Source organism: Ochotona princeps, chromosome 8 (assembly GCF_030435755.1).
Source record: "Ochotona princeps isolate mOchPri1 chromosome 8, mOchPri1.hap1, whole genome shotgun sequence".
Taxonomy (NCBI): Eukaryota; Metazoa; Chordata; class Mammalia; order Lagomorpha; family Ochotonidae; genus Ochotona; species Ochotona princeps.
This window is the reverse complement of record NC_080839.1, coordinates 46,794,548-46,817,326: the sequence shown is the minus strand read 5'-3', so window position 1 is coordinate 46,817,326 and position 22,779 is coordinate 46,794,548. Positions and strand designations below refer to the sequence as shown.

The 22,779-nt window shown below is 47.8% G+C and overlaps 1 protein-coding gene and 1 pseudogene across 1 annotated transcript; one reads left to right on the top strand and one right to left on the bottom strand.

Annotated features, from left to right (window-relative positions):
• Positions 1–22,779, bottom strand: CCT7 (chaperonin containing TCP1 subunit 7). The gene is made up of 12 exons (XM_058667972.1): positions 22,155–22,779; positions 12,857–13,010; positions 12,200–12,306; positions 8,503–8,628; positions 7,337–7,389; positions 6,816–6,987; positions 3,160–3,324; positions 2,432–2,620; positions 1,818–1,915; positions 1,369–1,501; positions 763–969; positions 1–349 (listed from the first exon to the last, which is right to left on the bottom strand). The coding sequence occupies exons 1-12, from the start codon at positions 22,158–22,160 to the stop codon at positions 134–136; spliced, it is 1,626 nt and encodes a 541-aa protein (XP_058523955.1). The 5' UTR covers positions 22,161–22,779; the 3' UTR covers positions 1–133.
• Positions 14,704–15,356, top strand: LOC131481040 (large ribosomal subunit protein eL42-like; annotated as a pseudogene).

Below are 22,779 nucleotides of genomic sequence, written 5' to 3'. Positions count from 1 at the left end.
AATGTTAAGTTTTATTTAAATACCCTCCAGTGAGAACTGGATGGGTCAATTACTATCCCTTCCTTCTCACAGCAATTAACCAAGCTAGGGACAGCAAATGTACCCGGTAGCCAGCCAGATGACAGGGTGTCTCTCAATGGGGACGGCCACGGCCACGGCCTGCTGTTGGGGGATTATCCACAGTCGAGCGGGGATTCTTGATGGTTTCGTCTACGGACACGATAAGGCAAGCAGCCTCTGAAGCTGCTGTCAGGGCATTGATGCGCACCATAGCTGGCTCCCACACAAAGGCCTCAAAGTTGTCAGCAATATCCTCGTTGTTGATGTCCACCCCGTACCACATGCCACCCTGAAACAGCAACACAAAGGAAAGTGATATGGAACTGTTCTCTCTACAGGGGCACCTCCAAAGACAGACTGTTAAGAACCCTTGAAATCTGAACTGGACAAACTTGCCCCAAGACTCAGCATCCCCCCCATGGCTTCACTACAGCAACCTAGAGATTCTCCTTCCCATGTTTGCTCCTGCCAGTTACTCCCTTCTAACCCTGCACATGCTGATCACAGAAAAACTTGAGCCCTCTTCCAGGCAAGCTGCTGTGTTTCCAGTCATGGCTCAGTGGCTTTCTCTACCTCCACAGGCAGTCACCCAGCTGGTGCTAGGCTGACTTCCAGCCCGTCATTCAGGCTCAAGGGACACAACACAATTCAGAATCCAGCCCCATTCAACCCAATTGTTGCACCTTGAAGAAGAGGACCCACCTGGGCATGCCGTGCCCGCAACTTGTTGAGGATGTTTGTGGCATCGAAACCAGCATTGTCACACAGCTGGCGTGGGATAATCTCCAAGGCCTTGGCATATGCCCCAATCAGCAGCTGCTGTTTTCCTGGAATAGTCCTTGAGTAATCCCGCAGGTACTTGGAAAGCTCCATCTCAATGGCTCCTCCACCTGCCACTACTGAATCGTTCTGCAGAGATCAAAACACCTTTAGATACAATCAGGTCTACAGTCCAAGCTCCAGCCCAGGGTGACTCCTCATTCCTCCCATAATCCAGAACCCCAGACATGGCCCCTTACTGGTCCATCCCAAATTCAATAGGCTGAACTTTACGGTTTCTGACCATCAAGGTGCCTTGTAAACACCAGCACAATCCTGCGGTGGCTGTCGACAGCAGCGCCACAGTGTACTGGCAAGACTCTGCCTTAAGGCAGCAGGTCCTGTTTGAAAGATTATCATTTATGGAACACGCCAGGCCCACATCCCACCAGAAACGGCATATTAGACAGCAAAGGACTCATCACACAAACCCAGGGTTTAGTGAGAGAGGTAGAATAGGTGGCCAGGAAGGAGGCCATCAGCCAGTACCTTAATGGCCCTCCTGACAATCATGATGGCGTCATGTAGGGACCGCTCTGTTTCCTCCATAAACTGCTCAGCACCACCACGGAGGATGAAGGTACACGTCTTGGCCTTGGGGCAACCAGTGAAGAAATTGTACCTGTTCCCAGGATCCAATCACACAGGTGAATTCCCTGCTCTGCTAGCCTTACTGCACCCATTCTCTCCACCAAGCCCTCCCAACATGTGCTAGCAGTTCAAGTGTGCACTCAGGCTGTCCAACCCCATCTGAAGGACATTTACTTGTGAAGCTCTGGGACACCAACAACTGTGGAGTCAGACTTCTGACTCAACTAGATCATCTTCCCTCCTGCAATACTCTATGTATGAGTGTTTATGCTCTAAAAGGTGAGAACTCAAAAGAACACAGACACTGTATCTCATGCCCCAAAACTGGCAGGAGGCCACTCACTTACCTCTCGCCTCCAATCTGGGTTTCTTCGAACACTTGGCAGCGGCCCAACACGTCTGGTGTCAGAGCATTCACACTAGTCTGGATGGAGCCTCCGCAGGCCTGGGGAGTAGGGAAGGCATGACCATCCAGCAGAAAGGCTCACTACGAAGGCAGAGTCAGCTTTCTACCTACTGATCTCAGAATCAGTTCCCATGCTGGATTGGGATGCCCAGAGCCCACTGCATTGGAGAGCTCATCCTTTCCCTAATCTTCAAAGTAATCCTTAACTGTCTTTGAAAGAATAGAAACAAACAAGGGTGCTGCGGGGGGCTCAGTAAACAGCCACAGGGCAGCACCTTAGACTCAGGAAAACTATCTTTTGTGAAATGCTCAAGAAAGGAAGACATTTGGCTGGAGGCATCATGCCTTGAGCTTGAGCAGCTGATGGTAGTGTTTCTGCCAGGTGTTCTCATAAACCAGATTTCTCTCCCAACTTGCTGTGGTCAGACTATCTTTAAGCAGTTTGTAACACCAAAAAGAGCAACAAAACAGCTAAGGAGATGCGGTTGCATTCACACAACAGTCATTCCCCCAGCGCCACGCAGACCAGCAAGTGGGCTGAGAAAATCTGTTTACCATCATCGTCCTCTTTAGATCCTCCTCAGGAACCCGGCCGGCACAGAACATGTCCCTGTCCGCAAAGTACTGGGTGGCTACATCCCCAATGGGGAGTTTGGACAGGATGACTTTGGCTCCTGATTGATGGATCTTCTCTAACTTGTCATAGAGAATGTTCCACTCCGCATCAACGATTGCCTGATAATCCTGAAAAGACAGAGAAGAAGCAGAAAGTCACCTTGGAACTGGTAGCTACACCAGAGCCGACACTACCAAGTTGTAAGAAACGGTTTAGCGTGCGTGAGTTCTAGCCTCTCCTAAGGCTGCTGTGCCCATGGAGTTCCCAATGACAAAACCGCTTCACCCAGATGGCCATTTTTCCCCACATGACAGCCTACAGGAAGCCCTGAAGACAGAGGCTCAGGTGCAGTCTGAGATCTGGTCTAGAAGAGGAGCAGCACACATTTGCCTAAACAAGGTGAAGCAAAGTGCTGGACAGACTGTGGCTAAAGAGGCCTTTCCAGCCTTGATCCCAGGGCCAGAGTGGAGTATTTCAACAGTTTCCCAATCCAATTTCCTCAGGCTGAGGTCCCTCAAGTGACAATACAGAGTAGTATTTAGACATCACTGTTCAGAGGCCCACAGGTGCCTAAAAGGCAGAGCTGTGCCAAAGACAGCCACAAAGACCCAAGGCTCTGACCCAGAAAGCTGCCCTTTCCATGCCACCCCCAGCCGGTCGGGCCTACCTCAACTGTGTGGACTCTGATTTCAGCATTATCCTTCTCGGCTTTCAGCTCAAGTTCTACATTTAAAAGGGCAATCATGGGATTATTGTATTTTTTGGGTTGCATTTCAAAACCAGCGTAAGAGAATGTCTTCTTGAATGCAACACCAGCCACCAGCTGAGACTCCTGTTTAAAAAAAAAAAAGTTGAAAAGCATGAAAAAAAAAATCAAGTTGGTAGTTGTCTGGGCTAGTGCTTGCCCATTCCCATGAACCTGAAAGAATAAACTAGGTCTTACCAGGTTTTTATCTCACTGTCCAAAGACCTTTCATTTCAAAATTTGAGGGAAAATCACCTTGAATAAGGCAGAAATTGTCCGAGATTATCTCCTTCCATCTCCCAACTCTCACACTCAAGTCTCCTCCCACACACATTCTCACATACCCTAACACGCACACCATACAAAATCTGCTGTAGCCTGAATGCTGCCTCACTCTAGTAAGAACAAGAACTGCCCAGCAAAGTCACCATCATGGCTTCTACTAGGTCTACAATAGAAAGGGGATTCAACAGCAGGATATAAAGGAAAGCATTCTACACTCACTAAGTCTTGGATTCAAATCTCAGCTCTCTTTGTTAAATGGCCAAACCATTCCTCAACTCCACAAAAAAAGGTAATTCTGGGCCGGCATGCTGGTTCAACTGGGTAATCCTCCACCTCCAAGCCCATACCCCATATGGGCGCTAGTTCTAGTCCCATCCAGCTCCCTACAGTGGCCTAGGAAAGCAGTAGAGGATGGCCCAATGCCTTGGGAACCTGGCTCCTGGCTTTGGATTGGTTCATTTCCAGCTGTTGAGGCCATTTGGGGAGTGACACAGAGGATAGAAGATCTTTCTGTCTCTCTCTGGAAATCTGCCTAATAAAAATGAATAAATCTTAAAAAAACAAAAACAAAAAACAACTCGTTCAATGGCTTTTAAGTCCTTGATTACTGCTAACCTACAGCGCTAATCTACAATGCTGCAGCTTACTGATAATTTCATAGGAAAATAATTAAAAGGTTAAGCTTATTTGGGGGAAAACAAAAAACAAAACAACCCAAACCCAACATTGAAATTCTTTTAGTTTTTTCATAATATGCATCCCATGAACTTGTGGATTTAAAAATATTTTGCATCAAAGCAGATTAGTTGTTTTATTTTACTTTGTATCCTTTGTCTCCAATTCCTACATCATTCAAATTCAGAACATCACTCAAATTCAGAGCCTAGGTGGGTAATACCTCAACTGAATCATGATGGATGTGTAGAATAAATTAAAAAAAAAGTTGTTCCAAGAAGTGGGGAGTGGTGTTTTGGAGAATGAAAAGCTATTCAAAGTCACTAAGATACAAAATAGAGGGCAGGGACTAGCCAGGGAGGGTGTAGAGGGAGAGAGAAGGGAGGTGGGCAGAAATGATACCCACTGTGAGAAGGAATACAGAACACAAAACAGTGAGGTCTGCAGCAGTCAAATACTGTTGGGGGCTAAGGAGTTCACAGCGTTTGTTAAGCTGAGCAGTAACAAGAACTGGGCTTGCGGCTACAGGAGAAGCACAGGCTGAACTGTTGACTGTAAAACAGGTTTCTCCTGGATTCATTTTCCAGACTGAGAAGAATTGGGCTCAGCTGCATGCAATTACTTCGCTAAAGGACTTTGTGGGAAAGGTATACAAGGCAAGGTGAAGGAGTAATAAAGACTTCTACCATCACTGGTCTCCTTTGAGTGCTTCATCCCCAGACCTTCTCCCTGTCCATGTTACTGGCTCTGCCAGACGGAGCAAGATACAGCACCAAACGGCTCAAGGAAGACTACAGACAACAGAAAGTCCTCTGGAGTTACTTCTGATAATAAGCAAGCAAACACGATTATCATTTATTGAATTCTGGATCAGGCTTATGTTAAGAATTTTATATTCATTTAATGAATTTGGATAGACTAGGGAAAAGGCAGTGTGTCTTGGAATGCCTTTCTCTCCAGATACGATTATTTGTTTTTGATACTAGTTAAGTGGATACAAACCTGATCTAAAGGAAAGCCCGACGTGAACGGTCATTTCATGCATGTATCTGCCTGCACAAATCCCTATAGGCTGAGGTCACTGAAGCATAATAGAGTAAGCACAGCAAAGCTCCAAAATGGCCCAGACACATCAATATTTCAAAGCAAAGAACATCTCCAGATATACAATACCATGTCCAAAAAAGTGCTATAGCTGGTATCCTCATATTGTAGCCACAAACCACATGCTGCCATTTAAATTACAATGTAAATATCCACTTTCTCAGGTGCTATCAACTCATTTTCAGAGGCTCGGTAGTCCCATGTGCATAGGGTTATGATGCTGGACAGCACACCCAGGTAACATTTCTAACATCCCAAAAGGCGCTACAGGGCAGCACTAAGTTCAGAGCTACAGTGGGGGTAGCCATTGTGGCGTGGTGTGTTAAGTTGCCATTCGAAATGCCTGCATCCTGCTTCTGGTTCAGTCTATTGCTAACGTGCTTGGGAAGGCAGCAGATGACAGCCCAAGTACTTGAATCCCTGAAACCTAGATGGAATTCCTGGCTCCTGGCTTTGGCCTGGCCCAGCCCTGTTACAGCATTTCAGGAGTGAACCAGCAGATGGAAGATCTCTCTTTCTCTGACTCTGTCATTCTGTTTCCTGAATAAATGAATCTTCACAAACAAAACACATACACTCACAAAAACACTGTTCGTGCTAATATAAATACATTTTTGAGAACACTAAAAAGCATAACATTATGCATTACTAGTGATCATTTATTTAAATAATATCTGCATACATGCTTGTATATGGACAAAGTAATTTTGGAGGAATACATATAAATTCATAAAACTGACTACAACAGGGGCGGTTATCGTGTTGCAACAGGTTCAACACCTGTGACACCAGCATCCCATATGGGGATGCCATTCACCCACATCAGAGTGTCAGGGTTGGAGTCCTGGGCGCTCCCTGGTTATTTCCCACTTATGCAACCTGGGAAAGTAGCCCACGTTGTTGGGTCCATGTGGAAAACTTGGATGGAGTTTCTGGTTCCTGGGTGTGGTCTGGCCTGGCCCTAGCTGTTGCTGCCATCTGAGGAGTGAACCAGTACCTGAAATATTGATAGCCCTCTCTGCCTCTCCCTCTCAAATACATAAATTAATTAGTGTTTAAAAACAGTGACTGCACAAAAGGCTGGGTGGTAAATGGGCCACTTTATTTTAGGCTTTTACGGCAGTTTAAACTATGTATCTATTTAAGATACAAAAATTAAAAATGGACAACACGACCTTATCTCCCACAAGATTGATTATGGGCTGAAAAAGACTTGTAGGGGTAGTGCGGCTGGCCCTACCCCTGCATTGCACCCACACATTAACACAGAGAATCTCAGAATTTAAAAATCAACTAGTCCAACTTTTTATTCTGCTGACAAAGACCCACAGCAGTTACAAAAGATATTCATAGTAAGTAACAGCCTATAGTGGCAGTATGGGAAGTTTAGCACAAGTCTGGCTTCCAGTGCATTCTCTCTCTCCATGCACTCTGTCCTCCTCCCACAATGCTGTCTAATGGTGACATTTAATGTGAAAGCTAGGGGCTGTGCCGTGAGGCAACAGCAGGCTCACCTCTAAGGCTCCACCTTGGACCTTCTTGATTCCAATCATTTTAAGCTGCAATAAGTCATCAAGCATCATCACCGCATCAACTACCATCTTGGCAAAGAAGGCTTTCTGCTGAGAGATCAGCTTGGAACTCAGGGCTGTCATGGCACATTTTTCCAGCAGCTTCCTCTGCTCCCTGCAACACAGGTGCACAACCTACATCAGGTTTTGAAAACCAAGCCCCACTTACCTGATTATTATAACAGGGAGGTGGGTCCTTTCCAGCCTCTAAATTCAGTCCTTTCCAACTTGACCTTTTGTATTTTTATATGGCCAGATTACTAGTGACACATGGGGACTATACATCTCACATGACAGCTTTTACATTGCAGTCCATAGCCCCTTTTGTACTGTGCGACCTGGAGAACAGCCAACAGTCTGGCAAGAGTCAAACAGCTCCAGGTCCATGTAAGGACTACAATATGCTGCTGTATCCAGACTGACTACAGGAAGTCAAGTTTCTGGCAAAATTCACTAGAACTTACACTTTATCTTGCTTCTTCACAGTCACAGCAATCTCTTTGATCTTGTTAATGGCCTGTCAAGAACAGAAACTGAGTGAGTCTCTAAGGTTAATATCAGACAGTGAAGACGATACTCTATCTCTCACTACTTCCTGATAGTCAACTCATCCATTTCCATTCTATAGCTAGAACTAGGTGGATCTTATAACTTCCCAGAAAACAAAACTACAATAGTTCAGCAAACCCCCACAATTAGAAATGTAGAGCAGGGATACAGTTCTCAAGAGTCCTAGAGTGCTTCCGTAACTAGCTCTGGACCCACAGGTAAAACACTACAACAAATGAGTGGGAGACAAGGTATGACATGAGAGCAGATCAAACCTCCTGGCCCTCTAAAAACACCTGTGAGAGCTTCTAGCATGTATTAATTATATTTAACACACATACCAATATATAGTCAACGTTTTAATCTTTTCTAAAGAACACCTCAAATATAATCTCATTTTAATGTCACTAATTGAAACAGAGATAATAAAACAAGAAAAAGAAAGACTCAGAAGGATTAAATGACTTGTTCCATGTCACAAGATGAAGATAAAAACAGGCATGCCTGTGGATGTGTATTGAGGTTCTTGATAAACAAAAACAGCTCCCATAAGGGAGGCACTTGGCCCACGGGTTGAGCTGCCTGGGTTCAACACTCACCTATGGCTTCTGACTCCAAAATCCTACTAATACAGACTCTGCTGGGTAACGTTGATGGCCCCAATAGCTGGGTTCTTTCTTGCCATCCTCATGGGGGACCTGCACTACGTTACTGTCTCCTAGCTTCACACCCCATATCTTCCTCTCCACCGTGGGCATTTGAAGAGTGAACCAGCAGATGGCAATTCTTGCTCTCTGCCTTTCAAGTAACTATTTCAATTAAAAAACAACAAAAACAAAAAGATAATGCTCTAAGATTCTATGTCCACATCACACTCTATTAGATTGACCCTTTATGGATGAAAGAAATCAATGCATCTGGTTGGACATCTATCAGAAGGTAGGTAAAACAGATTCCTAGAAGTCAGAAATGCCCAAGGACACCTGTGCCCCAGTCCCCCACACCTCAGTAAAGCATTATCCTCCATACAAGCAATATAAAGGTGTCAGGCCCAAGGAAAAGTTAATGAGTACTCCCATACCAACTGGGTGGCTGTGCGGAAAGCCTGGATGATGATCTGGGGGTGCAAACCTTCCTCCACATACGGTTTCACCTGCTTCAGAAACTCTGCAGCCAGCAGCGTCACTGAGGTGGTACCATCGCCAACCTGGAAGACAAGAACTATGTGTTGGCTGACGTTTAAGGACAAAGCCCTAAATCTCTATTTTCTAGGCAAACTAAAAGCTCACTTATAACTGAGCATTATATAATTTCAATCAGGCTTTCTTTTTTTCTCTCCCACCCTCGCCTACCCCGAAAACACAGGTTTTTTCAACAGTTAGAAAGAAGGTGATGGTAGTTGGCTCTCTCTTGTCAAAGGGTCTTAGGCCACAAAATTAATTCTTCAGAAGGCTCCATTTTCCAAAAAGAGCCAGCAGTGACAATCATACGACCTCACATTCACAACTGAGATTTTATTAAGCGCAAGACACAGAGATGAAAGTTCTTCTGCTCACAGGGCAATGTTGATTATAGGTTACAAATAACCACAGCACCAGAGAGTTTGACATAAATATTCTTTAAGGAGCACCAAGTACTACAGGAATACTCAGTTTAACCTCCCAGGACTACACAAAATTTGTTATTCAAAATAAATAATTACTGGCAGATAATCTAGTTCAGGTAATGCTTTTCCATGATGGAAATTTTTTTTGTGGGGGAAGGAGGCAGATATACAAAGAGGAGGAAAGACAGAGAGGAAGATCTTCCATCCAATGGTTCACTCCCTAAGCGGCCGCAACGGCTGGAGCTGAGCCAATCCAAAGTCAGGAGCCAGGAGCCCTTCCAGGTCTCCCATGTCGGTGCAGAGTCCCAAGGCTTTGGGCCGTCCTCAACTACTTTCCCAGGCCACAACTAGAGAGCTGGATGGGAAGCGTGGCTGCTAGGATAAGAACCGGTGCCCATATGGGATCCCGGTGCATGCAGGGCAAGGACTTTAACCACTACGCTATCATTCCGGGCCCTATGATGAAAATTTTTAGCAAGGGAGGAAAACAACCAATTTTTTTATACTGGCTAACTTTCCACTTGAAAAGAATATATCATTAACTATGTTTTTATTTTAACTTTTGTGTAGGATAAGAAATTCTCAAGGGGGGAAAAAAAAAGGAAAATGGTATAATCCTGCCAGATTTTTAGAAGGTATATTTCCTTTATAAAGACAGTGACAAATCCAATCAGTTCTTCTCACTTTACCTATACTATAAGCCACACTCCTTCATAAGCTACTGAGTCCTTGTAAACTTCATATACCTATTCAGGAGATTCTCTAAAAATGCAACCTTTCTCTCTCAATATTGATTACAAGAGTCCAGGAATTAGAATTAATTTTAAAGACTCATTAATATAGCATTGAATTGTATACATCAAATGGTAAAAAGGGGGGCCAGTTTGTGTCCCAGCTGCTGCGCCTCTGATCCAGCTCCCTGCTAATGGCCTGGGAAAGCAGCAGAGGATGGCCCAAGTGTTTGGGCTTCTACCACCAACATGGGAGAAGACAGAGATCTTGGCTCGAGCCTGGCTCATTCCCAGGCACTGAGGCCACAATGGAAAGTGAATCAACAGATGAAGATTTCTCTCCATCTCTTTCTGTAACTCTGATGTTAAAATATACAAATACATGTTAAAATAAATGTTTAAAAGGATAATTTAAAAATTTCCTTTTTTTAAAAAGATTTATTTTATTTATTACAAAGTCAGATATACAGAGAGGAGGAGAGACAGAGAGGAAGATCTTCCGTCTGATGATTCACTCCCCAAGTGAGCTGCAACGGCCAGTGCTGTGCTGATCCGATTCCAGGAGCCAGGAACCTCCTCCAGGTCTCCCACGCGGGTGCAGGGTCCCAATGCATTGGGCCGTTCTCAATTGCTTTCCCAGGCCACAAGCAGGGAGCTGGATGGGAAGTGGAGCAGCCGGGATTAGAACTGGCGCCCATATGGGATCCCGGGGCATTCAAGGCAAGGACTTTAGCCGCTAGGCCACACTGCCGGGCCCAAAAATTCCTTTTTTTGATACCAGCATTGTGGTGTAGCAGTTAAGTCTCCATCTGTGGTGCCAGCATCCCACTTAAGCACCTCCAGTCCCAACAGCTCCACTTTCAATTCAGCTCCCTGCTGTGGCCTGGAAAAGCAGGGGAGGGGGGTTCAAGGCCTGGCACCCATGTGCAAGACCGAAAGGGGGATCTGGAATCTGGCCCCTGACTTTGCACTGGCCCAGTTCTCCAAACTGTGACCATTTTAACCATCTGGGGAGTGCACCAGCAAATAGAGGATCTCTTTCTCTCTACCCCTCCTCAGTCTGACTCTGCCTTTCAAATAAAATTAAATATTTACAATAATGTAAAATAATATATATATAGTCTTTTCTTTCTTTTTTTTTTTTTTAAATTGGAAAGGCAGGGCCCGGCACGCTAGCGTAGCAGTTAAGGTCCTTGCCTTGAACGTGCCAGGATCTCATGTGGGCTCCGGTTCGAATCCCGGCAGCCCTGGTTCCTATCCAGCTCCCTGCCTGTGGCCTGGGAAAGTAGTTGAGAATGGCCCAAGACTTTGGGACCCTGCACCCGCGTGGGGGAGACCCAGAAGAGGCTCCTGGTTTTGGGTCGGCACAGCACCGGCCATTGTGGTCACTTGGGGAGTGACCCATCGGATGGAAGATCTTCCTCTGTCTCTCCTCTCTGTATATCTGCCTTTCCAATAAAAAATAAATAAACCTTTAAAATAAATAAATTGGAAAGGCAGATTTATACAGAAAAGGTAGACAGAGAGGAAGAGCTTTTGTCTGATGATTCTCTTCCCAAGTGACTGCAACAGCCAGCGCTGCGCCAATCTGAAGTGCAGGGTCCCAAGGCTTTGGGCCGTTCTCAATTGCTTTCCCAGGCCAAAAGCAGGGAGCTGGATGGAAGTGGAGCTGCCGGGATTAGAACCAGCACCCATATGGGATCCCGGGGCGTTCAAAGCAAGAACTCCAGCTGCTAGGCCACGCCGCCGAGCCCGAAATGAATAATTTTTAAAGATTTATTTACTGGTCCCGTTGCATTAGCCTAGTGGCTAAAGTCCTTGCCTTGCAAGCACCAGGATCACATATGGTTGCCAGTTCTAATCCCTGTGGCCCCACTTCCATCCAGCTCCCTGCTTGTGCCCTGGGAGAGCAGTGGAGGACAGTCCAAAGCTTTGGGACCCTGCACCCGCGTGGGAGACCTGGAAGAGGTTCCCATCTTCGGATCGGCACAGCACTGGCCGTTGCAGCTCACTTGGGGAGTGGGTCGTCGCACGGAGGATCTTCCTCTCTGTCTCTCTTCCTCTCTGTATATCTGACTTTGTAATAAAAAATAAATAAATAAATCTTTAAAAAAATTTATTCATTTCAAAGAATTACAGAAAAGGAGAGATATAGAGACAAAGAAGAGGAAAGAAAAGGAAAAGGCAAGGCAGACTGGAAACCTTAGTTTTCAGTTAAATTCTTTACCTAACAATTCATTAAAGATACCACTAGGAATTAGGGACCACTGCACTTCACCAATGCTTTCATGGATATGAATGTATTTTAAAGATTTTAATCCCAAATACTCATAAGCATGTATTACTTGCACAATTATTGTAATTTTAGACAAAATTTTTGGAGGAGCTGCAAGCAGGCCTGTGTCCCAACCTCCTCCAAACACATCCAACTTTGTTCCTACCTCAGCATCTTGGGATTTTGCAATGTCCACTAAAGTTTTAGCTGCAGGATGGACAACATCAAGGAGCTTCAGGATTGTGGCCCCATCGTTGGAAATTGTAGCTTTGCCTTAAACGAAACACAAACATTTAGAGTCTCTTCCTTAAGTTCTTCTATTTGGACTTAGGAGTTGATGAACACTTTACTAGGATGGGCAAAGGGGATCATGCTGGCCGAGACCAATCTGACCTCTTAGGGAGGTAATACTATGCACAAAGTATCCCTAAAATCCTGTTTATGAAGATCACAGACTCCCGATTTTCTTGGAACACCAATGAGTACAGCTCAGTTGGAAACAGAAGTTTGACATGAAATGCCCAAGCACCTAACACAGCTGATGCTTACTTATTCACATGTCAAGTAATACACTAAAATATAAAGGATAATTTTTCTCATTATTTTTAAAACATGATACAATGAGTGTTCTAACTTTCTAAAGGGTTTTATTTCAAGTCTCTAGGCCACATTTACCCAAGAAGCAACTCCTGAAACCATATTCCACGACTTCAGACTGAGCAATCCCTCACTGAAAGCAATGAAATTTTAGAAATCAATTTCTGCTACTCCCAAATGGCCCCTGACTCTTCTGCAAACATGCTTAAGATCCTTGTAGGCTTACCTCGGCCATCCACAATAAGTTTATCCATGCCACGAGGACCCAATGTGGTTCGTACAGCCTCGGCGATCACCTGGCAGGCACTGATGTTACTCACAAGCTGGGGAATGCCTTGAGAGCTATCAGTCCCCTCTTTCAACAGGATAACTGGTGTTGGCTGAAGAAAGGACAACAAGCAGTTCTTAATAATGATCATTACAATAAAACGCAAAAGGACAAAGAAAAAATTCCCCAACCTCCACACAACAAAATGATCTAAGGCCTTTTTGAAACCACCACTCCTAGAGCAGCTGGTAGGCACAGTGGTTCAGACATCCGCCTTGGGATGCCCTTGCCCGCGGGTTGGAGTTCTTGCTCCCTTGCCTCTGATCCAACTCCCTGTTCATGTGCACTCTGGGAGACAGCAGCTCATGGACCAAGTGCTGGGGTCCCTGTCACCCATGTGTGACTCTGGGCTTGCTGCACGCATTTAGGGAGTATGGAAGATCTCCTTATTTTTGCCTCTGCCTCTCTGCCTTTTAAATTAAAAATTTAAAAACCCACAATGCCTCATTAGTGACCACATCTATTTCTCCAGCAGCCTCCACCTTCAGACTGCCAAGAGCACTGCATATCCTGCAAGAATGTCAGACAGGACAATGGCCTAGGGACTACTGACCCAGACTAAAAGAACAGATGATCATGTTCCCCAGCCTTTTTACCTTCTGACCTTATTCCCTGCACTAAGTAATTAGGTCACAGCAAGGAAGGAAGCATCCGTGCTCAGTATTCACGCTCTCCCAGAACATCCACTTGTCTGTTACAGCTCAATCTTGAGAAGCACAGCAGGCACTCACTCAAATCGCAGTGTCCACAGCTTGCGGGGTCACCTGGAGATGCTCAGGTGGGTAGCTTTGCCAGTGACATTCAGTTGGAGTATATAGGAAAACGGGAAGAGAAACCAACAATGCCTTTGTCCTGCCTCGCAAAAAATTCTAATTACCCAACAACAGTAGCCATCTCTCAGGCTGGTTCTGGGGAGCTCATTTCTAATCAGACGCCACCCAGCATTTGTCTGAATTTCCCACTAGCCCCCTAAAACAGCCAAGTAGTCTCTGTGGGGGCTTCATCTGCAGCCCTGCTTTTAAAACTCTAGGAATGGGCCTGGCGTGGTGGTCTAGCAGCTAAAGTCCTGACCTTGAACACGCCGGGATTCCATATGGGCATCGGTTCTAATACCAGTAGCCCCGCTTCCCATCCAACTCCCTGCTTATGGCCTGGGAAAGCAATTGAGAACGGCCCAAAGCCTTGGGACCCTGGACCCAGGTGGGAAACCCGGAAGAAGTTCCTGGCTCCTAGATTTGGATCAGCTCAGCTCCAGCCATTGAGGCCACTTTGGGTGTGAATCATTGGATGGAAGATCTTCCTGTCTCTCCTCCTCTCTGTATATCTGACTTTGCAATTAAAAAAAAAAGACTCTAGGAATGCAGGCCTACTGCCTGTGTTAAAAGGCATGCTTAGGTGCCTTTGCTCCTGGGAGCAAGTGAGTGTTTCTTCTGTACACCTGCACGTCAGTCTTCAGACAAGCTCCTGAGCAGCATTACGTCTTCTCCATGTTTCCACATTTGTGTGAAACAGTGTAGCAAGGGTAAATACATCCAAACTCTCAGGACTCACTATGTACTACTAGGCCCTGACTGTATTCCTGACTTCAATCCGGCCCAGGCGTTGTGGGCATTTGGGGAGCAAAGCAGATGAGACCTCTTTGTCTCTCTGTTTCTCAATACATAGATAACAAAAAGAATGCCTATCAGATAACCCCTTCTATGTGGGGTCAGGTATTGGCCAGAGGGAAAACCCCTTCCTTTTCCATGAGCACCCCAGGTCTGATGACAAGAAAAGGCTTCTCTCTACTCCTAGCAATCTTTCAGGTGCTCAGCCGGCTCAGTCCCTTTCAGCAGGAGAAAGACCTAGCCTCTCAAAGTTTCCAGCTTTCCCCATCTTGCTAAATCATTCCTTAAGCAGCATCTCATCGGGTCTACACCTGCCCTAGTTGCAGTCTTAACCATTAAAGTAAAAAACCAACCTGGGTCTCAATCCTTTCCCACTGCCTTCAACAGGCTAATTAATACCCAAATTTCCCATCTTAACCCCCAACGTGTACAAGAGTAAGCAACCCTGCCATTTCCTTTCTTCTTGTGCCGATAGCACTCTGCAAACGTTGAGTTAATGTTCTGAAAACCTGCTGGACCTTCTGTTAGAAGTGTGACCAGCACCAGCCCCACAGAGTAACACAGTAAAAGAAGCGCAAAGACTTCCAGTGCCTAGATAAATGGTGTCATCACAGGAAGCAAAGTGGCTATGGTGGGCAGACTAAGCCCATTTTCCAGAAACGGGCAAGAACTACAAAGAGTGTGTTGAGGTTTGAGAGCCCAAGTGCAGACCTAGCAGAATGTTGACTATTAAGAGATAACAACTCCAATTGGGAGGAGATAAGAGAAAGGGCCAAGTGATCCAGTTCTAATCTTCACCTGCTGTTTTGTTTTGAAGACAATAAAATCTTAAAAATACATATAAATATATATTAAACACCCCAGCTATAGGCAACTGCCTAGGTTGCATGATACACATTATCAATACCTGCGGTCACTCTCCTGCTGCCCACAATGACCCTGCATAAGTTGCACTGTACCTAGGCAAGTGTGTTGCACTACTGCAAGAAAAGCATCTAATAGCTGGGAGTGAGCCTGGCTAATGCCAAATTTGTGTTAACTATACCAGTGTGCCAGCACAGCTACTTATTCTTTTCTTCTTTTATAAAGGTGGCCTGGGCCTAAAGTGAAGGCTCAGTGGCTTCAGTTCTCACCTTGCAAACATTGGAATCCCATTCGGATACCAGTTCATGTCCTAGATGCTCCACTTCCTAACTAGCTCCCTGCTTGTGGCCTGAGAAAGCAACTGAGGATGACTCAAAGCCTTGGGACCCTGCACAGGTTGGGAGACTTGGAAGAAGCCCCTGGCTTCTGCCTTTGATCAGCTCAGCTCTGGCCATTGTGGCCATTTGGGGAATGAACTAGCAGAGGGAAGATCTAATTATCTCTGTCCTTTTCTCTGTAAATCTGATCTGCCTTTCCAAGAAAAATAAATTAAAAAAAAATTTTTTTTTAAAAGTGGTCAACCAGGACACTGCACTTGCAGGTAGAGCGGGCTGAAACTGGGTTGTTCGCAGGAAGAAAAATGGCGGACCTTTCCTGGTCAAACCAATGTACCCACCTATATGGGAGACTGAGCTGGGCTAGTTAGTATCAACCACTGCCCATTGCCTACCAGAGAATCCGAGAGTTAGAGAGGGGGGAAACCTCCAGGCAGGGATAGTCCACAGTACCTGCCACTGAGTGTTGGGGTAGGGGATAGACCACATCAGGCTTGGCCATGACACTAACCAGCATGTCAGAGAACCAGGGGGATTGCTGGGCTCACCCACGTAGTACTATGTATCTGCTGATTTGCTTGAGAGCTGGGCCTGGTGATGGGCCAATCTAGGCATGACCAGAGAACTTATGACACTCATGGGAACTGCGGTTGGGGTTGGGCGGGCTGGGCTGCAACATCCACCAGCATGCACAAAGGTCGAGACTGGGAGACAGACTATGCACCTGTTGGCATGTGTGAGATTTGGGTCTGGGAGTGAGCCTAGTGGGGGAATTTGGGAAACTCCCCTAGTGGGCTCTAACTCCAATTTGTGAGCACTGGAGTCTGAAGGCAGGCCATCCAGTCTGCAACATCCGATAGGAAGGGGTAAGACAGGTGTTAAGCCATGACAGCCTGAGTCAGAACAACCACAGAAATGCACAAAATCTGTGGTTGGGGTCAGGCCTGGTAGGCGAGCTAAGGGGACACCGATGCTGGGCTGCAGATCCCACTGCCAAGTGTGAAGGCTGGGAATAGGGTGGACTGGGCTGAACATGGTTGCAACATCCCTCACCGTGTGTGTGCTGGGTCTGGGAGTGTCTGGGCTATGCAGAGAGGGTGCAAGAGAGGCTGAGCTAGATAATGACATCCACTGATTCATATGACAGCCAGGTCTGGGGGTGGGCCAGGCAGGGCTGAGCTGTAGCATCTAGTGGAGAGAGCCAGAATGGGTATGGGCTGGTCTGGCAAGGCTGTAGTATCTGCTAGTGAATGTTGGGACTAGAGGTAGGTCAAGTCAGGCTGACCCAAACACCTACTGGTCCGTGTGAGATTAGTGACTGGGAACTGGTCTGACAGGGGAGCTCGAGGAACTCCCCTGTTAGGACATAAGTGGTGAGCCCAAGGACGAGGCTGGGAACAGTCCCGAACAGGACAGGCTGTCATCATACATGTAGTCAGGTTTGGGGGTACCCTGGCTGGGCAAGTCTGCAACATCCACTGGCAGGTGTTAAGAGTCAGGATGGATGCAGGCCAGGCCAAGTTGGGATTCCATACCTGCCAGCTCACATCAAGTCTGGGACGGGGCTGACCAGACAGAGCCAGGTTGGAGCACCCACTGGTAAATGCCAAGGTGAGACAAGCCATGCCAGACTGGGTTGTAGCACCCACTTGCACATGCAAAATCCCAGGCCGGAGCAAACTTGGTAGTGGTGATGGGGGAGGGCGAGAACAACTGTGGAGGCTCCCCCGTTTGGCCACTGCTCCCATTGGTGAATGTAAGAGCTGAGACTGGGATGGACCAGGCTGGGCAGAGCTGCAACATCCTTTAGCCTGCATGTGAGCTGGGTTGGGGGGAGGACCACGCTAGGAGAGGTCAATGCATCCACTGGTGCATGCAAGAGCCAGGTTCGAACGAGTGCCAATTGGCTGGGCTTTGCCACAGCATCTGCGGCCAAGTACTGGACATGGTACAAGGCATGTCAGATTGGACCACAATATCCCCTGAAAAAGTGCAAGATCCGGCATTGGGAGTAGGCTAATAAGGAAACTGTGGGCATTCCTCTGCTGGGCTGCAGCTCCCGCTGGTATACAGGAGATCCATGGATGAGGCTGGGCCAGGCTGGACGAGGCGGTAAAACTCGTTGGCTGATGTGTAGACTGGATTGTGGGGTGGGGTAGGCTGAGCTAAATTGCAACACCCATAGATGTGTATGAGAGTCTGACTGGGATGTGGCACAGACCAGACTAGTCTGCTACACATATTGGCATACACAGGAACTAGGCTGGAGGACTGGGGGGCTGTTTGAGGGGTGCCCCCAAACAGGCTGCAATTCCCGCTTTCCTGTGTAAGGGCCAGGTTTGTTTGTGGCAGGCTGGGTTGGACTAGGCTGCAGCACCCATTCGTTTGCACAGGATAAGGAGCTGGGGGCAGAACTGATCAGGCAACTACAGTTAGCAGTGCTTACATCTGATGCAGGTGACGGACTGAACTGGACACTGTCCTGGCTGGCACCCCAGATGAGGTTTCTTGGGGGACTTGCAAAGTAGACCACTGGACTCAAAACTCCAGCCACAGGGAAAATCGCATGATCTGTGGTTTGAGCTCAGATTACACCCACGAGTCAGGACTGGGCTTCCTCATTGCTGATGCCTGTGCAGTGGACAGCATGCCCAGGTGCTTATGAGCGACAAGATGGCCAGCTCATTTAGGGCTTCAGAGGACATCAAGTCCCATGTCAGAAAATGAAGGACAGAATGGGCTGGACAGCTCTGGCTGAACTTTGGCAGCAAGTGTCTGGTTGAGCGGGCACACCGGGGTGGACTCTGTCAGCCAGTTGACCTCAGGATTTTCTCAACCTTGGTGCAACAGAACCAACAGCATCCCAGAACTATCAGAATCACTCAAGCAATACTCTCAGAACATTATTCTCCACATTGAGGTTTCTAATATGAAATCAGGTGGACACCCCCGATTCCCGAGAATTGATACAGTTTGGAAGTTGGGGGCAGTTCCCACCTCCTCCCCTCAACACAGGAAAAAAGAGGAAGAAAAGGAAAATTGGAAGCATTTGTCTCACGATCTACCTCCATACCTTGACCTTCCCCACCCTCATTAGTGGTCCTGTTGGGGTTGCATCCTTGTCAACTATGCAAACAACATCAAAAGTAGTTTTTTTTTTTTTAACTTAAAAAAAAATCCCTTCAATTTTATAACAAAATCACTTTCTTATCACTACTCAGATTTTCCCAGTTTTCTCCACAGCAACGAACAAAGGCATCCTCAACTGAAGATTCTATAACTGTCTCTTTACTTCTTTGCTCACTCATAACCCATCTTAAACAATTAAACAGAGAAGGAGAAACACAGAGATCTTCCTCCCTCTGGTTCACTTCCCAAATGGCTGTAGCGCTCAGAGCTGGGAGCCAGGAGCTTCTTCCAGATCTACCACATGGGTGCAGACCATTAGTAGGGAGTGCAGGTGCTGACCCAGCCTAATAACCTAGTGGCTAAATCCTCGCCTTCCAACCGCTAGGATCCCATACAGGTGCTGGTTCACATTCCGGCTGCTCTACTTCCCATCCGGCTCCCTGCTCGTGGCCTGGGAAAGAATTTGAGGATGGCCCAAAGCCTTGGGACCCTGCACTCGCGTGGGAGACCTAGAGGAGGCTCCAGTCTCCTGGCTTCAGATTGGCTCAGCTCCAGCTATTGTGGCCACTTGAGGAGTGAACCAGCAACAAAGATCTTTCTCCATCTTTTCTCTCTGTATATCTGCCTTTCCAAGAAAAGGCAGGATTAAAACCAGTGCCCATATGGGATCACAGTATATGCAAGACAAGAACTTTAGCCACTAGGCTACTGCACCAGGTCCCGGTCTCAGTCTTTTAAGATTAATTTTATTTAATTTGAAAGCAAGATTAGAGAAACAGGAGGGAAAAAAGAGACATGTCTTCTATCCACTGGTTTATTCCCCAGTGGCCACTACTGGGCCAGGCCAAAGCCAGGCGTATTCCCATGGCCTCTCACGTGGGTATAGACCCCCAAGCAATCGCCCTGCACAGTTGCTTTCCTAGGGCATTAGCAGGGAGCTGGACTGGAAGAGCAGCAGCCAGGACTTGAACCAGTGGCCATATGGGATGCTGGTGCTTCCAGCACCACAGGGAAAATCACATGATCTGTGCTACAATACAATCCCCCACAACCTAGCTTAAAATAAAACTTGGCAGGTAAGTGCCACAGTAGGGTTCAGTGCAGTGGCTCAAAAAGTTAATCTTCTGCCTGTTAATGCCAGCAACCCATAGTAGGTATTGTTCAAGTTGTTCCACTTCTGATCCAATCTCTACTTGTGGTCTGGGAAAGCACTGAGGATGGCTCAAGTCCTTGGGACCCTGCACCTATGTACAAAACCTAGAAGCTTCTGGCTTCGGACTGGCTCGGTTACAGCCATTGCAACCATTTGGGGAGTGACTTGACAGATGGAAGATCTTTCTGTGTCTCCTTTTCTGTAAATCTTTCAAATAAAAATAAATAAATAATAATAAAAACCTTTATAAAGCCTATTATGACTGATGTCATATAAAATAAGATCAGGTTTGTATATGCAAAGCACACAGGGCTAGGCGCCACGAAAGACTGCACATTGTATATCAAAATCACAGGAACCAGGTTCCAGGGGCTCTTTTACGTGTCTTTGCAACAGACAGCTCCAGAATACAAAAGACCAATGTGCTAAGCAAAAGCAAGGCAGATTGTTAGCAACAGAAGATTCACATCCCAAAATGAGAGAAACACAGCAGGGAGTCAAACAGTGCAAGGATCTGTTTGAGGGACACACCAGTGTGGGAGCCCACCCAGGCACAGGAGAACCTTTGCTCTGATGGCCAGTTCTCCCAATGCCAGCTAAAGCACGTAAGGTGGCCCCGGCTGCAGGAGACACAGCACAGGAGCAAAGGCGGCAAGCAGCAGCACCTGCAGGCCGGATCCTTTGCTTGTATTCACTACGCCCTGGGACTGGTGGTCAGAGGCCAAGTCACAAAGCTCAGCGATGAAGCTGGGTATTCAGTGTGGCTCCACCGCCTACTCTGAGCCGCTACTCTCTGGGGCCTGTGCCATGCTGGAGGACCTCAGGTCAGCTTACAGTGGGAGAGCCAGGGCTGGACACCCAGCTCCTGACAACTTTGCCCTAATGCAGACCCTAAAACCATGCAGTGATGCCTCAACTAACGGGGTCCTTGTCATCCACAAGGAAGACTTGGATTGAGTTCCAGGTCTCTGGGAATTCAGGAATGAAATAATGATTGGGGAAAGGCAGGCATCTGATGCAGCAGTTAAGATGCTGCTTGGAGACGCGATGGGGGCACAGCGGGCAAAGCCGTTGCCTACGGTGCTTCCTGGCTGCCCCACATCCCATTCCGCTACCTACTGACCTTCCTGGGAAATCAGCAGCACATGGCTTGGGCTCCCACACCTATGTGCGACCTGGAGGAAAGCGTCTGGCGTTTAAGCGGTCCCGCTCCAGCTAAACATTTAGGGAGGGAAACAGTGGAAGAGCTCTTCTCCACACAGGTGTCAGCAACTTCCAGATGGAGAAAAGTGGCGAAAGGGGAAGGGCCTTGCAGACGTAAAGGGACCTTCTGAGGAACTTCCGGAATTGACCTCTTCCCCCATCCCACCCCCCAACACACACACACAAACACCCACACACCCCTAAGAAAACAGGCCCTCGAGTTAGGCAGCCAACTATGAAAAGCCCAACATCACCCGAGGCAGGTCCTTGCCCCTCTAATGCGTTGCACCCATCTACAGCCCTACGTTTTGCCTTAGCAGAGACGCGGCACGCCCAACCACGAGCTAAGCACAGGTACATTCAGGAAGCACTACACATGCGTTTATTGACTGAGTGCATGAACTGAAGTACGAGCAGGGGAATCTGGCTTCCATGCATGCGGCTGCGGTCACGCAGGGGCACAGCGACCCCACATTGAAACCCCGGGATCGGCCCTGCAGGTTCTAGGAAGCGCACGTCCTTCCGTCCCGCGTTTCCAAATCCGCACACCCCACCCGCACTCGTCTGGCACGCGGGTCAGGACTGTGCGGTCGCGGAGCCGAAAACGGGGTCCCCTACGTGAGTTCGTGGCCCCAAAGCACCCTGGGACTTGTAGTCTCCAAGTCGGCCCGATCACGGACTGGTGCCACACACCAGCCTTTGCTAACGGCTCTGTTTCGTGCCCGCGGGAAGAATGGCCGCGAAAGGCTGGCTGGGGTCGCCCATAGGCTACAAACCCGGGCGTGGACGGAGGCTGAAGGCAAGAGAGGGTCCTACAGGGCAAGTCCTAGGCCAGGCGTCCCAGTCATCATCCAGATGGCAGCGGATGCCCGCGGATGCCGACGGATGCGCCAGAAGCCACTCACCATCATCTTGGAAGCTTATTCAGTAGCCCGCTACGCCTCCTCCTCCTCTCTCCTCTGCGTCCGGGCCGCCCAGCAAGCCCACAATGCCTCGCGTCAGAGAACTTCCCAGAAGCTTCGCCAGGCCGTTGGACCGGGAGGAAGGGGGCGGGCTGCTTCCGCCACTCGCTGATTCGCTACCACAGAGTCGGCGTGGCTAGAAGGGCAGCCGCACCCTGGGCTCGCGGGGCGCTCTAGCGAGCAGCGTTAGGAATCGGAGGGTGGCTCCTTCTCAGTCCGGCTTAGTGGAGTCCTTGCTCGGCCCGGGTCACCTGCTCACTGTCTGATTTAATCCTCTCCGACCCCGAACGCCAGACCAAGGGATGCTCTCCACACGTTTAATGGCCGCCGACTGTGGGACAGGCTTAAGCTACAAGCACGTCTCGGGAGTGATCTCGTTTCCCCCTCACAACGGGTGCTGCTGAGGTGCCTGTGTTACAGACAAGGGAACTGGAGCTGAGCGAGGTGTCACACACACGGAGGAGTGAAGCGGAGGCCGGAGTGGGCATCGGACGGAAGCCTCTCCAAGAGAGGGCAGCCTGGAAGACAGCCGATCTTCGTTAAGGCGGCCACGGCCAAGTCAGGGGCT